Here is a 17,250-nt window from a genome sequence, read left to right on the forward strand (position 1 = left end):
CCTGCATATTAGGTTGAACCATATGAAATTATCTGATCATTTTGGCCCACAAAAACAGCAGTTTCACCTAGCTTAGCCTTACTAACAGAGAGAATGATACAGTGAACTTCCTGGACTAGACACTCAGTTTCAACAACTAGTTACACGTGGCCAATCTTGTTTCTTCTGTGCAGCCATTCCCCTCCCTGGATTATTTTGAAGCACATCAGACATATACTATTTATAAATAGCCATCCCTAAACTAATAGAATGCTTTTAAAAACTTTAATTTCATCTTCACACCTTTAAAAAAAATTTAAAAATTCCCTTATCAAACTTTCAGTTAGTGTTTGCACTTCCCATGGTCTTGAATGGCTTTTTTTTTTTTTTTTATAAATTTATTTATTTATTTACTTTTGGCTGTGTTGGGTCTTCGTTTCTGTGCGAGGGCTTTCTCTAGTTGTGAGGAGTGGGGGCCACTCTTCATCGCGGTGCGCGGGCCTCTCACTATCGCGCCCTCTCTTGTTGCAGGGCACAGACTCCAGACGCGCAGGCTCAGCAGCTGTGCCTCACGGGCCCAGTTGCTCCACGGCATGTGGGATCTTCCCAGACTAGGGCTCTAGCCCGTGTCCCCTGCATTGGCAGGCAGATTCTCAACCACTGCGCCACCAGGGAAGCCCCTTAAATGGCTTTTACAATATGTTTAAATTGGGATCCAAAAAGGTCCTGATACTACAGACCATCTCACATCTTTTAGTCTCTGATTTTTCTTTCTCCTCCTCCATCTTTCAAGTTGAAACAGTGGCATTTTGTCCTGGAAAGCAGTGGCACTTGAAGTGTGGTCTGTGACCTGTTACTGAGTTGAGTCAAAATAAATTCAGAAATGGAGAGTAAGCACTTAAAAACAGCTCAACATTAAAAAAAAAAGCTATAAAAAAAAAACAAAAAAAAAAACAGCTCAACATCCAGCTTTCTGTCATATCTAATAATGTTTGGGCTTTTATTGTCTTATTCCACTTTTCTCATAATTTGTCTTTATTTTATAAAAAATACTGGTCTGACGGATCAGAAATTATTCTATGTACCAGGTCTTCCCCATGTCGTTTGAGAAGCGCTGCTGCAAAGTTTTGCAGTCTGAATCTTGGCAGTTGGGTCCCTGTCACGATACCATGTTCCTTTGCCCCCTGTACTTCCTGGAAATTGGTAAAGAGGAAGAGGATTGTTAAGACCAGAGTGTGCATGGCTTCTAACTTGTGATGTTTGGGTTTTTGTTTTTGTTTTTTTTTGTGGGGGGGGGTGGTAGGTGAAATAAGCCCAAACCTGCTATAAGACTTACCATGGTGCTTATATTTGAGAAATTAAGTAACGCTTACTATTGTCTCAATTTCAGCTTCAGAACTAGATAATGATGTTCCAAAACCAACTTATCCCTCCGCTGACAGCAGTGATACCCAGAAAGCCCCTGTCACAGCTCTTCCCTCCGAGTCAAAGGAACAAACAGCGACCCTTGGGGAGAGGACCTTCAACTGCTGCTATCCAGGTAAAGAGTAAACTCGAGGCACTGAGCCCCTTCTCTGTACGGGGCTCGGTCACAGGAGCTCGGAATCAGTTCGCTCACTGACTGAGCATGTGACTTGCCAGAATTTCAGATTCCTGGTCGCTTTCCTCTTTGAGGTTATTTATATTAAGGGAACCTGTTTTTCTTTTCTAGGTTGCCACTTCAAAACTGTTCATGGCATGAAAGATTTGGACCGCCATCTAAGAATTCACACGGGTAGGTATCCATTCATTTGCTCAAAACTTGAGTGTTGAAAAAAACCCAAGGATGTGGATATGAATGAAGTGCTGGGCATATAGTGGCAAGCAGGACAGAAACAGTCTCTCTGCCTCATGAAACTTAGTCTAGTGGGAGGGTCTGGGACCTAAAAAGTCACAAAGGCAATAAGGGTAACTAACAGGCGAGGGGAAAAGTACCGGGACTGTAGTAGGGGGATTTGATCTAGGCTGGTCATGACGGGCTTTTCGGAGGAAGAGACTCTTACATTAAACTATGAAAGATGGCTGAGGGACTTGCCTGGTGGTCCAGTGGTTAAGACTCTGTGCTTCCACAGCAGGGGGCACGGGTTCGATCCCTGGTCCGGGAATTAGATCCTGCGTGCTGCATGGCAAAGAGAAAAAAAAAAGATGGTTGAGTAACCAGATGAGGAGAGGGAAGGGCTCCAGGCAGAGGGAACAGCGACACAAAGGCTTGGAGGGAGCAGGAGCTGAATGGGTGTGAGATGCAGCTGGAGAGGCCGGTGAAGGGAGGGGAACACCGCCGCTTTGTGGCGGTAGGAATCTTAGATAAGAGCAATGAAGTTGCTTCTCGAAGGTGCCTTCAGAGCACCCAGCTTCTGAGAATACAGGGAAACCATACGTGCTGGAGCAAAGGAATGTGTGATCACGAACCAGGCTCTGCACACTACGTACGGCCTGTTGTCACGCCCACTTGTCTAACTATTATCTGTGGCTGCTTTGTTACCAATAATGTAACAGCAAGCCCATGACATATTAACAATTTTATGAAAAATAACTATTTTCTGGCCCTACAGTGGGGTTATTGAGTAGTTGCTGGAGACTGCATGTTGCACAAAGCCTAAGGTGTATTATACTCTCTGGTTCTTTACAAAAACTTGGCCAACCTCTGGTCTCTAGTGTAGACTCTACAGTAGCCTGTATGAGTTGGGATACTGATGTCTTTGCTCTCAGAGAAACCAAACTAAGTGACTTAAACACAATCAGATTGATTTCTCTCAAGTACAATTTAAGAAGTAAATAGTCCACAGCTGGTGGAATAGCTGGCCACCTAAACATACAGCTTCGTCTCCTGGTCCAAGGCAGCTGCTCTAGAACTCAGTCTCTCAACCAGTGGGAAAAAGAAGCAGGAGGAAGGGCTCACAGCATGCCTCCCTCAGGTCATGCCCCAGAAGCAGCATCTCCTGTGACTTAGCGGGATAATGAGGAGAACTTAGTCGTGGCCACATCAGGCATGAAGGGGGGCTGGAAAATGGCTTCAAGAAGGGCAGCCATATGCCCAGCTAAAACCCTGAAGCTCCATCATTAAGAAGACAGCTTTCTGGACAACTAGTCTCTACTGAAAATGGGCGTCGTGCTATGGAAACTAGACAACAAAGGGTCCACTTTGCCTGGGAAGGGTGGATCATGAAAGGCCTCCTAGTGAAGCCTTGAAAGACAAGGCTGCCAGGATGATGTCGGTAAGAGCATGCAGACTGTGGGAGCCATTTGAACAAAGATGACCCCCCCCCCTCCTCCCCAGCAGGGTGGCCTGGCTAGGCAACTTCAAAGTGGGTGACTCTGCCCTGAGGATAACTGAGCAGTCCTCCATTGGGGCGGTGCTACTGCCATCTAGTGGGTGGGGGCCAAAGGTGCTGCTGAAATCCTGCAATGCACAGGACAGGCCCTGCAAAGAATTGTCAGGCCCCAATGTCAACAGTACCAGGCGGACCTAGGGAGCTAGGCAGGGGCTGGATTAATGTTTTATTGAGGCGATACAGAGCATGATGGGGATACAGAAAGTATAAGGCAAGGCCCTGTCCTTGGTGGGGTTCACTGAGTCAGGGATGCATATGCAGGGCAGACCCGTGCTTCTCTGGTAGGTGTACACTGAGCTGCTTCTCCGGATCCAAGGCAACTGCTCTACTTCTCTGAATCTCTTACCCAGTGGAAGGTAGGAGTGGGGCCTGGGAGGCTCACAGCATCTTTCCCTCTGGGCATGACCCAGAAGTAGTATCCCTTGTGACTCATGGAATAGTGAGTAAGCAACTAAAGGTTGCATGAAACCAAAGTATTTCGTTCCTGTGACAGTCCAAGCATGGTGGCCGGGCCCCATGGTTTCAGGGACTCGGGCTCTTCTTTTGTTGCTTTGATATCCCAGTGATGTAGCTCTCCTTGGTGTGGTCTGAGATGGCTTACTGCACCTTAAAGGCACATCCTAGAAGTTACACACATCATTTGAGTTGACGCCCATTTGGCCAGAACTTAGTCACATGGCCACTCTTAGCTGTGGAAATGAAGGCCGGGAGCTTGAAATCTTCAATCTGTGTGGCAAGTGCCCAGCTACAAAGAGAAGGTTCTATTACCAAGAAAAAGAACTAATATAGACCAAATGACATCTCTGACCCAGCTGTTAGTGGGAGGCAAGGATGGCAGTATATGTGTGGGTGATCACTTAAGGACCTTTGCCAGATGGGTAGAACATTGATTTCCCAGACACTCTTTGAGATCTTTTACACTTCAAAACTGAAGATCCCCAAAGAGTTTTTTTTATTGACAGTTACTGCATTAAAAGTTAGAACGAAAACTTTAAAACATTTATTCATTTAAAAACAGTGGACGACTTCCCTGGTGGTCCAGTGGTTAAGACTCCATGCTTCCAGTGCAGGGGGCGTGGGTTCGATCCCTGATGAGGGAACTAAGATCCCACGTGCTGCACCACGTGGCCAAAAAAATAAGTAAAATTTTAAAAATTTAAAAAAAAAAAAAAAACAGTAAGCTCATTATATATAAACACTTCTATGAAAAGTAACTATTTCCCAAAACAAAATGTGATAAGTAACATTGTATACACATTTGCAAACCTGTCTTAATAGCTGGATTCTCATCCCTCTATTCCAGTATACAGTCTGTTGCCATGTGTTCCTTTGGGGTATATGAAGAAAATCTGGCCTCTCATATAATGTAATTGGAAATGGAGGAGTATTTTGATAACCTTTTCAGATAACACTACACCAAAATACAACAAATGATGGTTTGTTAAAGACTAGTTGCTGTATAGAATTTGCAGTCATATCCATAAAGTTTTCAAACTGTTAAGTTAAAATCCATTCATTAGTTTGTTTTCCACTTTGGCTCCTACTCAGGCTTGATTTGACAGTCATACACTGGACATTTGGGAAAATGTAGGTTTTGCTAACTTTTATAATTGTTCCAAATGTTGACCCATTTCATTGTAACCATAGGAGAAAAATCACATTTAATATTACCAATCTCATCAGAAGTATCTAAGAACTAAGATGCTGCAGGCCCAGGGTAATGGGGATATATGTTCTGAAATCCAAACTTTTCTTTTAGAATCCAGAAGTTAACCTCACAGTATCATCATTAACGTTCCTTGACATGACAGTCTCACTTAGTTCATATTTTAGAAAACATCTGCCAAATACCAAATCTGAAAATAATCATGGTTTTTCAGTTCTTTCAAGTCAAAATGGTGCAGCATAAGAAAAGCACCCGGTTTTCAGTGCAATCGTCACACAAGCGCTTGTTCTCAAGCCAACTAGCGTATTTTGGTTTACAGCAGACTTTTTTTTTTTAAATGTAATTGACATTTTTGATAGGGAAATTTACCATTCAAATATCAAATATACTAAATAAGTTAAATATTAAAGTCTATGACTTACTAGCAAATATAGGAGGACAAATTTATGGGGGAAATAGACAGGCAAAAACAATTAACAAAGACCACAAGAAGACAGATTAAATATGACTAAAGTTAAAACTTACAATAAGATACCATTAAGGAGTTAAGACAAGTGTCCCACAAGAAATTTGCAACATGGGGCAGAGTTCATCTTCAGAACACACAAGGATGCCTACAAATCAAAGATCACTCCAACGGAAAAGGATTTGAACAAGCAATCACTTAAGAAATAGAAGTGCCAATATTCACATGAGAAGCCCACATGGAATAAAGTCCAAAAGAAACAAGTACTGTATTTTCCTCAGTGGGCTAGCTGAAAAGTACTAAATTAAGATTGTGAATCACAGAGCATCATGTATCACCTGGCACTTAATTCAATCATCACCACACCCTGCCTCCCCACCTTCCAAGTGGGGATGTGCTTATCTTTAGGGAGGAGACTGGGATTAAGGATGGGGGAGCAAGGGGGGACGTAGGAACTGGATAGAGTGCTGAAAGGAGCAGGACTAGTTTCAAAAGAATTTTGTGTGTTCTCTCCAGGCCGCTTGCTGTCTTAGTGATTCTAATAGTTCAAGTGGATTCTTTTGAATTGTCCAGGTAGATTATCATATGCAAAGAGTGAGTTTTCCTCTCTTTCTGCTTGATCAGGGGTGCCTTGGCCTTGGTGCTCTGGGTCAGAGTTGAAGAGTAGTGGTGAAGATAAACCATCCATATCTTACCCCTTACTCTAATGAAATATCTTGATTTCTTTTTTTGGGGGGGGCGGCGGGGGGGCTGTGCTGCACGGCTTATGGGGTCTTAGTTCCCTGACCAGGGATTGAACCCGGGCTCTTGGCAGTGAAAGTACTGAGTCTTAACCACTGGACTGCCAGGGAACTGCCTTATTTTTATTTTTTTAACCACCATTTGTGGTTCGAGTCCTTAGAATTCTCTCGAGATCATTTATCATGTTAAAGAAGTTTTTTTTATTCCAAGCCTTCTGAAGTTGGTTTGGGGGCGTGTTTTGTTTTGTTTGGGTTTGGGTTTTTTCATCAAGAATGATGATTGAATTTCACATGTTCTGCACTTGTAAGATGGTTCTCTGGCGTTTAGCCTCATAAAAGAGAGTGACTTCCAATGTTTGTATTTTTATCCCACTCTATATTTCTTCACTTGGTATTGATATCAGGATTAATCTATCATGAAGTGAGTTGAGGCATTTTTTTCTTTCCCTCTGTGATTAAACAATTGAACATGAAAACACTTTTGCTGGAAAATCGGGTAGAACGCGCCCGCAGTACTCCGTTTATGACTTTTTTCCAGAGGCTGGAGAGGGTGTAGATTAGGCTGTGACGACAGTGTCCATCTCAGTGGCCACTGGAGCCTGCCCTGCTCACCCCTGTGTCCCCAGAGTCAGTGGCAGCTCCGCGCCTTGTGGTCTTCTCACCAGGGCCTGGCTGGTGGAGCGACCGGTCTGGAATACGCCAGATAAAGGCGTTCTTGACCTTTTTTCTTGCTGTGGACTCCTGGCAGTTTTGTGAAGCTTACGGGACCCTTCGCAGAACAGTATTTTTAAACATAATAAAAGCACATTAAACTATATTTAAGTACAATTGCTATCAAAGTGTTCATTGTGTGGTATTTTAATACACTAAACCCTTACTTTCCTGAAGTGTGGTACAGACCAGAAAGGTCACCACCACCTGGGAGCTCGTTAGAAACACAGAATCTTAGTCCCCACCCAGGCCCACTGAATCTGAAACTGCATTTTACTCTTTGTTTCTATGAGTTCTGCTTGAGAAATGGGGAGATGTTGGTCAAAGGGTACAGACTTATAGTTATTAGAGGAATGAGTCCTAGGGATCGAAGGTACAGCACAGTGACTGTAGTTAACAATTCTGTATTATATACTTGCAAGTTGCTACGAATAGATCTTAAATGTTCTTACCACAAAATGGTAAACTGAGGTGATGGAGGTGTTAAGTAAACTTATTGTGGTAATAATTTCTCATGATATACATGTATTAAACCATCACATCATATACCTTAAACCTACACAATATCATATATCAATTATATCTCAAAGCTATGAAAAAATCTGCATTTTAATGAGACCTCCTCACCCCGAGATGATTCATTGGCACAGAAGCACTGAAGCTCTGCAGTTAATTTTCAGATCCAGTGGCTGGTCTACTATCTTACTTGTGAAGTAGTGATGAGCGTAAAGGGTACTGAGAACTACAGCAAGTAGAATGTGGTCTGAACACGGCTCATGTCTATTAATGGGGGTCTCGGGTACCATTATTATGGTTTGTTGACTACATCCATAATTGGAGGAAATGCTAAACTCCACTTAGAGGTAATGGAGATAAAAATTTAATCCTTTCCCGTGCAAGGTCTTGGATCCCCTAAATTGTATCCATGAGGCCCAAAATAAGAACCCCTGCTCTGGTTGAGAATCCGCCTGCCAATGGAGGGGACACGGCTTCGATCCCTGGTCCAGGAAGATCCCACATGCCGCAGAGCATCTAAGCCCGTACACCACAACTACTGAGCCCGCGTGCTGCAACTACTGAAGCCCGCGCGCCTAGAGCCCGTGCTCCACAACGGGAGCCACCGCAATGAGAAGCCCACGCACTGCAACGAAGAGTAGCCCCCACTTGCTGCAACTAGAGAAAGCCCGCACACAGCAACAAAGACCCAACAGAGCCAAAAATAAATAAATAAAGTAAATTTATTTTAAAAAAAAGATGAACCCCTGCTCTTCACAGGGAATAAGCCAATATTTTATAATAATATAAGTGGAATGTAACCTTTAAAAAATTGTGAATCACTATGTTGTACACCTGAAATATATTGTACAGCAACTATAGTTCAAAAAAAAAAAAAAAAAACCAAACAACCCCTGATCTGGAATGTTACAGGTCATCTTGGGCAAGAGAAGCGAGTGTAGCCAACCAGACACTGGCTCTTTTTTGTTGTTGTTTGTTTTTGTTTTGTTTTGGCCACACTGAGTGGCTTGCAGGATCTTAGTTCCTGTACCAGGGATCGAACAGGAGTCCCAACCATTGGACCACCAGGGAATTCCCAAGGCACTGGCTCTTAAAAGCATTTGCCTAACAGTGACTCATCAGTTTTGCTCCTCTTCCATTGGGCAGAGCCAGTCACACATCCAAGCCTGCAGTGATGGGACCATGCGGCATAATTCTCCTGGGAAGGACAGTGAATATTTGAACAATAAACAATTCACCTTGGGGTACATCTCTGACATAGCAGTTTTTCTAAATTGTTTTTGCTCCGAGCAGTTTTTCTAAATTGTTTTTGCTCCGTTTTCTTTCTTGATTCAGACTGTAATTTTATATCTTCCTGGATGATCACCATTTTATTGAGTCTTCTAAACTGATTGGGGTAAAGTCCTATTTAATAATCATGGTTGAGTTTGTCTATTTCTTGTCCCCTTTCTCCTTTCCAATGTCTATTAAAATGGTTCTCAACCAGGTACAATTTTATCCCCCTCCCCCCCCAGGACATTTGGTAATATCTGAAGACTTTTTTGACTCTCAGAACTGGGGAGGAAGGTGCTACTGGCATCTAGTGGAAAGGGTCAGGGGTGCTGCTAAACATCTTACGTGCACGGGACAGGGCACAGCAAAGAATCACCTGGCCCCAAATGGTTGTAGTGGCGAGACTGAAAACCCTGGCCTATTGGTATCTTTTCTTTGAGCAAACCTCCCTTTTTAACAGCCATTTTTTGTTTTTATTGATCAAGTGCTGTTCATCTTCATTTCTTCTAGTTTCTTGAGTTGCATATGGTTCGCTTGCTTTCAGCCTTTTGTTTAAAATGAACTGAAGTTCACAGACATTCTCCTGAAAAGTGACTAGGCTATGGGCTTTGATACATGGAGCTCCCCCTGTTCATCTCTTGGGAGTTTGTAATTGGATTTTGATTCTTGAGCAAAAGTTGTTTCAAAACATGTCCTACAATTTGCAAGCTTTTCTTTGAAAAACCTTTTGTGAAACCTTGTTAGATTCATAAGTTTGATTCGCATCTACTTAGTGAGTTCTGTCTCCTCAGTATAAAATTTTTAGTGGCTTTCACCATGATTTGTTTTGCCTAGTATTGATATTTCTGATGTCTTTTAGCATTTTCCTAGAGTATTTTTCTATCGTTTTCTACTTCGCTGCCATTTTTATTTGGGTAGCTTAAGAGCATTAAGCTGACTTTTTTTTTTAAAAATGTAATTGACATTTTTAATAGGAAATTTAATCCATTTGTTTCTTGTACTAAGTGATGTTTAGTTTGATATTTACCTCATTTTGTGTTCTGTTGTATCCCTTTTTTTATGACTGGTTCTCTTTGGTGGTTTGGAAGCAGTACTTTCCATTTCATTACTTGTATCCCACATCTTATCCACTTACCTTTTTGTTGTTGTTCTGACGTACACGGTTCAAGTGTGATACCCTGCGTCATCTGTCAACTGGCTTTATTTTTTCTTCCCATGGAATGCTAGTTCAAGTACAGGATATAATTTCTGTGGAACTTTGCAGATACTGTTCCCATCTTGCTACCATCCAGTGTTGTCTGAGGAGTTGTGTGCTCATCTGGGCATTTTTTTCTGAAAGCTTTAAGATCTCATCATTCCTAGGCTTCTGACACTGTCCCACAATGGCTCTAGATAAGCCATCTTAAAACACATGTCTGGGGAATTCCCTGGAGGTACAGTGGTTAGGATGTGACACTTTCACTGCTGGGGGCCCGGGTTCGATCCCTGGTTGGGGAACTAAGATCCCGCAAGTCGGGTGGTGCAGCCAAAAAAATTTTTTTAATTAAAAAAAAAAAAAAATCCATGTCTGTTTTTAGTGTTGAAATAATTATTTTCTTTAACCTCAGGTTCTTGAGTTGGGCATGCCTTTCTGTTCTGACTTTCCCCAAGCATTTGGTTATTGGGTAGATTTTTATTTGGATGTGATCAGTCTGGAGTGGTTATGGGGGGGATGCGTGGAACAGTTTGGTGGCGATGTTCTGGGCTTGGGGTTCTCTGCTCTCCAGGGTACCTCTAGGTACTTGGGGCCTTTAACATTGTTTCTCCAGCCTAAGCACGCTCACTTCCTAACAGCCTGGGAGGTAGACACCATTGCTGCTTGTGGTTTAGTACAAGTAAGGGAAGGATCAATCTGACCATTCTCCATGTGGTTTATCAACTAGTGAGCCAGAAAGCTGTTCCAATACCCTCCCACCTGCCCCCTCTGATCTTGAATACTTCTTTCTTTTTTTTTTTTTTTTTTTTTTTTTTTGGCTGTGTTGGGTCTTCGTTGCTGTGCACGGGCTTTCTCTAGTTGTGGCGAGCGGGCTTCTCATTGCAGTGGCCTCTCTTGTTGTGGAGCACAGGCTCTAGATGCACAGGCTCAGTAGTTGTGGTGCACGGGCTTAGATGCTCTGCGGCATGTGGGATCTTCCTGGACCAGGGCTTGAACCCGTGTCCCCTCCATTGGCAGGTGGATTCTCAACCACTGTGCCACCAGGGAAACCCTGATCTTGAATAGTTCTATGACCACTCTCGTTTTCCCAAACAAGGTTTGGCCTATGATTTTCTTTCAGTCTGATACTATCTCTGTGCCTTAGGAGCCTTCAGAAGTTCTGAGCCATGAATGAATAGCACACCTACTTGTTTCCCAATGTGCTAATCTAGACCTCAGTGTCTTCCTATCTCTGGGCATTTGGTGAGAAGGAAGAAGCAGACCCCTAGGCTCAGGCTGCCACCTTGGTCACATCTCTTTGCAGTCATCTTGGTAGAGAAAACCCTTAAAACCTTGACTCTTATGTGTTTGAAGGAGACAAACCACACAAGTGTGAGTTCTGTGACAAGTGCTTCAGCCGGAAGGACAACCTGACCATGCACATGCGGTGTCACACCAGCGTGAAGCCCCACAAGTGTCACCTGTGTGACTACGCTGCCGTGGACAGCAGCAGCCTCAAGAAGCACCTGCGGATACATTCCGACGAGCGGCCGTACAAATGCCAGCTCTGCCCGTACGCCAGCCGCAACTCCAGCCAGCTCACCGTCCACCTCCGGTCCCACACAGGTAAGTCCCACACCTCGAAACCTCGGTGCCTCCCTTGCCTCTAATTCCTTAGTGTTCATTTAGTTAAAGCACAAGCAACTTAAATGACTTCAGGGTGTAAGTAAAGAAATTTGGAACTTCTGTGTTGATTGTGAAGTTTGTGGTTTCTTCTACCGGGACAACAGCTTTCAGTAAAACACGAAAGTCTGACAGCTGGGTTTTCTAACTTGACTACATAGAATACCACTGGGGATGATAATCCAATTCAGCAGTCAGGAAGCAAAGGATGTATCTCAATAAAAGTCTGATGTATAAACTAAGTGTTTCTGTCATTTAACTTAAACTCTGATTGCGTGGCTTAATTCAGAAACATGTAGCAAAATCACCTGAATGTAACTGCAAGTCACAGACTTCTAGTTCTAGAAATTAGACTTTGCAGAAAAGCTTTTCCTTCCCTTCTTTGTGAGACCCTGTTGAAATAACAAGATAGAACCAACCAACCCAACATGGCACAGAAAAATGGGCATTGGGAGGCTCATAAGGAGAGTCGTAAAATGAGAATTTCCAGTGAATTCATGGAAAATGGCAAGCAGACAGGCATATACTGACATCTAAAATTGAGTAAAGAAAACTGTGTCCCAGCAGACAAATGGGAGGTAGCTATAGTGTTGGGAGCCAATCTTTCCAGCCAATTTCTCTCTGCGTTGAGCGTTCTGGACTTGGAACTGGTGTGTAGGCTGCAAAGGTCAGAGTTCAGAGGAGAAACTGAAGCCTATTAGCAAAATGGTCTAAACTATCCAGTAACAGGTAAAACCCATGACACCTATGTCTAATCCTTAAACCAGTCTACTCCTCCTAACTGTAAAATGTCAACTATGGATTATCTCATCATCTGCAGAAAATGAGTGGTATGAAATGTGCCAAATCTAACAAATAACAAATTCTGGAGATAACAGAGTACTTGGGTAACTTACAAGAATTTTTCAGTTTTCTTTGGTATCTACCCACCGGCAGAAATGTTGCATCCAAGAAGAGTTTTATGAGGAAAGGTAGTCAGAACAAAGAGGTATGAATTGAATCTAAGGTTGCTGGCTATAAAGTTAAACTTTCCAGAGACCAGGAAAAAAGTTGGAGAACTGATGATAAGAAGATAGAAGTCTGGTTTCTGACTAGATCTAGGAAGAAAAGAGAAGTGAGAAAATCAAATGAGAAAAATTTTCCAATTCTCAGGGACCATGAGAGATGAAAGGGCTTACAAGATGCCACACAGGACAAAGGGCATGGCTGGAGAGATCCATACCTAGAAAGACTTTTCAGTAATATTGGCTTCTCGGAGATAGTGGAACAGTGCCCACAAAGTTGAGAAATGATTTGGTATGTAGACTTCTATACCCAGCCAAACTATCTCAAGTGTGAACGTAGACTAGACAACAATGCGCAAGGACTTGAGACTTCACTCCCAGCCACCAGGCTAGTGGAAGTTACTGGAAGATAAACTCTAGCCAAACAAGGGAGGAAACAAAATTTGGCATGAGATATTTGATATGTGAAGATCTGAATGAAGCTGACTGGGGTTGCAATAAAGGGAAATATCAGGATGATACTTATATAGAAGGTTAAGAGGAAATTCAGCAAATCAGAAACTCAAAATCCATGTAAAATGTTACATAATTAAGAGACTGGATGGCTTTTGAGATGATGGTGAGATTCTTTTTTCCCTCAATGCACAAGCCAAGAAGCAGGATAAAATGTGACCCCCAAGTGAGCATGTAAGAAAAGAGAATTAAGGGAAGGGCAAGATAGGGGTATGGGATTAAGAGATACAAACTACTATGTATAAAATAAGCAACAAGGATGTACTGTCCAGCATGAGGAAATATAGCCATTATTTTGTAATGACTTTAAATGGAGTATAATCTATAAAAATATTGAATCACTATGCTGTATACTTGAAACTAAGATAATATTGTAAATCAAAATACTTCAATGTAAAAAGAGAATCAAGGTGAACTTGATACTAGCCACATGATCAACTGGCCCAGGTGGAAGTGGACGTAATCCCAGTGCAGAATTTGGCTCAGGTGAATGTCACATACCCAGTCATAATATACATTACCTGTGGTTTGTGTCTAAAGTTTAAAGCAACTAGTTAAAGCATGGGAATTAAGTCAGAATGCAAACCGAACTTAAATGTAAAAATAAAGCTATTTCTCGAGCAGGGAGAAGGTAGTGTGACAAAGAGAAAGGAATCCTTAAACCTCTCAAGCTGATGAACTAAAAGTTGAAGCTATTACTCATTTTAGAAAGTAAGGCTAGAAGAGTCAAAATCACAACCAACAATGCAGGAGAAGTTTGGGAAAAGGATGGATATGTAGGATAAGTAAGAATCTCATCTTTGCATATAGTCAACTGACAATGATATTTAAAGTAACAACCTCCAAAAGAACTAAGCCCTTAGCAGTGCCTCCAGGGAGTACAGAGGGGGCTATGGCATTTCATGATTTGTCTTCTCCTGCTGCCATATTCATGGGTTAATTTTATAAATAAAATTCATTCTGCCATTGTGAAACTACAAAACTTTAATAATACAAGCCAGTTAACTGATGTAATAATACAGGTTAAACATTAAAGTGAGCACGTTTGTAAGTCTTAGCTTGATTTGGAACAGTTGTATGTAACATAAACCACACCTCTTCCTTCCATGTCCAAATTTGAGATGTCAAGTGAGTTTAGATCTGAAACGGAAGTGTCATGAAGAGTGTGGGCTTGGATGCCATGATGCCTGGATTCAAATCCCTGCTGTTTGGCCACGGTCAAATAACTTGACCTCTCTGAGCCTCCGTTACCCCATCTATTAAAATGGGGGTAGTAGTACCCACACGTAGGATTGTCGTGAGGATTAAGCGAGTTAATATACGTGGTTAGTGGTGGTGTTACCAGGTGACAAGTAATTGGAGTTCAAAGACCCAGCTACCTCTCTGCGGCCAGGTGTTCTGAGGTGTGTTTGGGGGGAGTTCTGTGTTGCCTGCCTGCTCTAATGGAAACACACCTTCCGTTGCTAGGGGACACCCCCTTCCAGTGCTGGCTCTGTAGCGCCAAGTTCAAAATCAGCTCGGACTTGAAAAGGCACATGATCGTGCACTCGGGGGAGAAGCCTTTCAAGTGCGAGTTCTGCGACGTCCGCTGCACCATGAAGGCGAACCTCAAGTCGCACGTCCGCATCAAGCACACCTTCAAGTGCCTGCACTGCGCCTTCCAGGGCCGGGACCGGGCCGACCTCCTGGAGCACAGCCGGCTGCACCAGGCCGACCACCCCGAGAAGTGCCCTGAATGCAGCTACTCCTGCTCTAGCGCCGCCGCCCTGCGCGTGCACAGCCGGGTCCACTGCAAGGACCGCCCCTTCAAGTGCGACTTCTGCAGCTTCGACACCAAGCGGCCCAGCAGCCTGGCCAAGCACATCGACAAGGTGCACAGGGACGAGACCAAAACAGAGAACCGGGCCCCGCCAGGCAGGGAAGGGTCCCGAGACAGCGGTGGCCAGCACGTGGCCCAGATAGTGACCCAGCGGGCCTTCCGCTGCGAGACCTGCGGCGCCTCCTTTGTCAGGGGCGACTCTCTGCGGTGCCACAAGAAGCAGCACAGTGACCACGGTGAGAACAAGAACTCGGGCTTGGTCACCTTCCCGCCCGAGAGCAGTGCCTCGGGGCAGCTGGGCACCCTGGTCTCCGTGGGGCAGCTCGAGACGTCCCTGGAGCCCAGCCAGTGCCTCTAGTTCCGCCAGGGAGGGTGGGCAGCCGTCCGGAATGCCAGACACGCGCCCCTGCCCGGTCCTCTGCACTCAGGCCGTCGAGCCAGACTTGAGTCGCCAGCTGCGGGGACACCTGCTCCAGCTTAATCGGCCCGCAGAGGCCATGGCCCCAGTCACCGTGGCCTGAGGGCAGGCAGGCGCCAAGGCAACGCTGTGGAGACCCTCCCCCATCCGTGTCCCTGTCTTCCCTCCAAGAATCGTCTAAGCAGGTTGTCTCGGTTCCAAGGTGGGGGGCGTCCATCGAGCACTGCGCCCTCCAATAGGGGTAGTTTCTTCGCGATGGATTCCAGTTCTAAACCGATCCATCTCTGATGGAATTATGAAACTAATTAGACCACATGGAAAAACTAATACTACACTCATCTGTAGAGCGGGAAAGGTGAAGGTGATGGCGGGGTACCTGGAGGGTCTGGGGTGGCCGGAAAAGTTCTATTTCTTAACCTGGGTGGTGGTTTATGAGTATTCGCCTTCTACGTTTTTTGTGTGGTTCCTTTTATCTGTTGTCTTATAATAAAAAGGCAAGCTCATCTGTAGAATGGTGTAAGAGGGACACTCCATTTCTATGGTCTCCCATAGACAGGTTATGATGTGGGGTTCTGCGGCGCTGCCCCGGCCCCATAGTAATTTTCTCTATAAATGCACGTAGGAGATCTGTGTCTTAGTGCTGTAGTGACGCGAAATGCAGTTTGATCTGTAGGTGGCGCCAAAGATCAAGCTGACGCTAGCTCAGCCTGTAATTGTGTGTTGTGAAATTCAACCTTGGCCTACTTGTGTTCATAAAAAGAGATGAGGGGCCCAAGGGGCCCAGTGGGTCCTGGGCTTGGTTCTGGGACATATGATGCGTGGGAAAGCCTGAGACTAGTGTCTTTCATCACAGTAAGCCCTTGGTGTTTGCTGAACCAACAAATGAGAAACCCCAAACCTCTTGTAAATGGACATTTCACTTGACGGAAATTTAGGAGGCCATGGAATGCCAGTGGATATATAATTTATCCAAAGTTGCTTTGTTCTTTTCTTCAAATACAGTCTTTGTTTAATACAAATTCTTGTGTGCCCTCATCAAGCTAAACATCTGTGCTTTTAAAACATTGAATAGATCCATTGTTTTTGATAAACTAGAAACAAGGATGTGAAAACATTTTTTTATAGATTGTATGCAGGGGACTATGTCACTTATGAAATAGAGGTACAGAACTTATTTTAGAAATTTTGTTTGAACAAATCTGATTCCATTTAAGTCTGACTTCAGGCGAGTTATAATGCACTGTTGGATCTTTTTGTAAGAAGAAAAGATGAAAATGATAGAATTAATCATTTCTTTGCTTTAGAGCTATTTTTGGTTGCTCAGAAGTGTTTTGTTACTGAATGCTGGTGCATTGTACAGATTCTTTTGTCACCTTTCTGCCGTTTGTCAAAGAGTCTTATCTGTGTTTCTGTTCTAGTAACAGAAGGGCTGTTGACCTTTCAAGTGGGAACCGATAGATCGAAATCGTAGAGACATTGCTTGTACTTCTGGTGTTATAGCTCTTCAGATAAACAGGAAAAATATCAGCCTCTTTAGAAGACATTTTTTCACACCTGTATGGGCATCAAGGGTCTTGGATCCACGCTGGTATCACAGCAAATTTGGTTGCCCAGTAGAGCGGAGGTCAGCAAAAAGTTTGGGATCAGATAGTAAATATTTGAGGCATTATGGAGCCATTAGGTCTGCTTCGTGACTAAGCTCTCTGCACAAAAGCAGCCAGACTATAAGAAAAAGAACATGTCTGTGTTCCAGCAAAACTTTATAAAATGAGGATGAGACTTAAAATATACAGCTAATCACCAAATAAAGCTGGGAAGCAGCCATAGTAGGTAAGAGGCCGCTGACATGGTTTCTGCACCCAGCTCTGTTTCGCAAGGTCAATATGGATCTGAAAGGGGAAATTGATTAATGAATATG

The 17,250-nt window shown here is 43.6% G+C and overlaps 1 protein-coding gene across 3 annotated transcripts in view; it reads left to right on the forward strand.

Annotated features, from left to right (window-relative positions):
* The window catches only part of ZFP64 (ZFP64 zinc finger protein), a 75,578-nt gene extending 60,163 nt beyond the window's left edge, over window positions 1-15,415 (forward strand). For all 3 annotated transcript variants that reach the window (XM_082428384.1, XM_082428383.1, XM_082428385.1), the window contains 4 exons: window positions 1,370-1,519; window positions 1,691-1,753; window positions 11,270-11,521; window positions 14,563-15,415. In XM_082428384.1, coding sequence (XP_082284510.1) covers window positions 1,370-1,519; window positions 1,691-1,753; window positions 11,270-11,521; window positions 14,563-15,272 — 1,175 coding nt within the window. In that variant the 3' untranslated portion in view covers window positions 15,273-15,415. The remainder of the gene's footprint in view (window positions 1-1,369; window positions 1,520-1,690; window positions 1,754-11,269; window positions 11,522-14,562) is intronic.
* The last annotated feature ends 1,835 nt before the right edge of the window (window positions 15,416-17,250 follow it).

Source organism: Balaenoptera physalus, assembly GCF_965194825.1.
Source record: "Balaenoptera physalus genome assembly, chromosome: 16".
In the NCBI taxonomy this organism is placed as follows: Eukaryota; Metazoa; Chordata; class Mammalia; order Artiodactyla; family Balaenopteridae; genus Balaenoptera; species Balaenoptera physalus.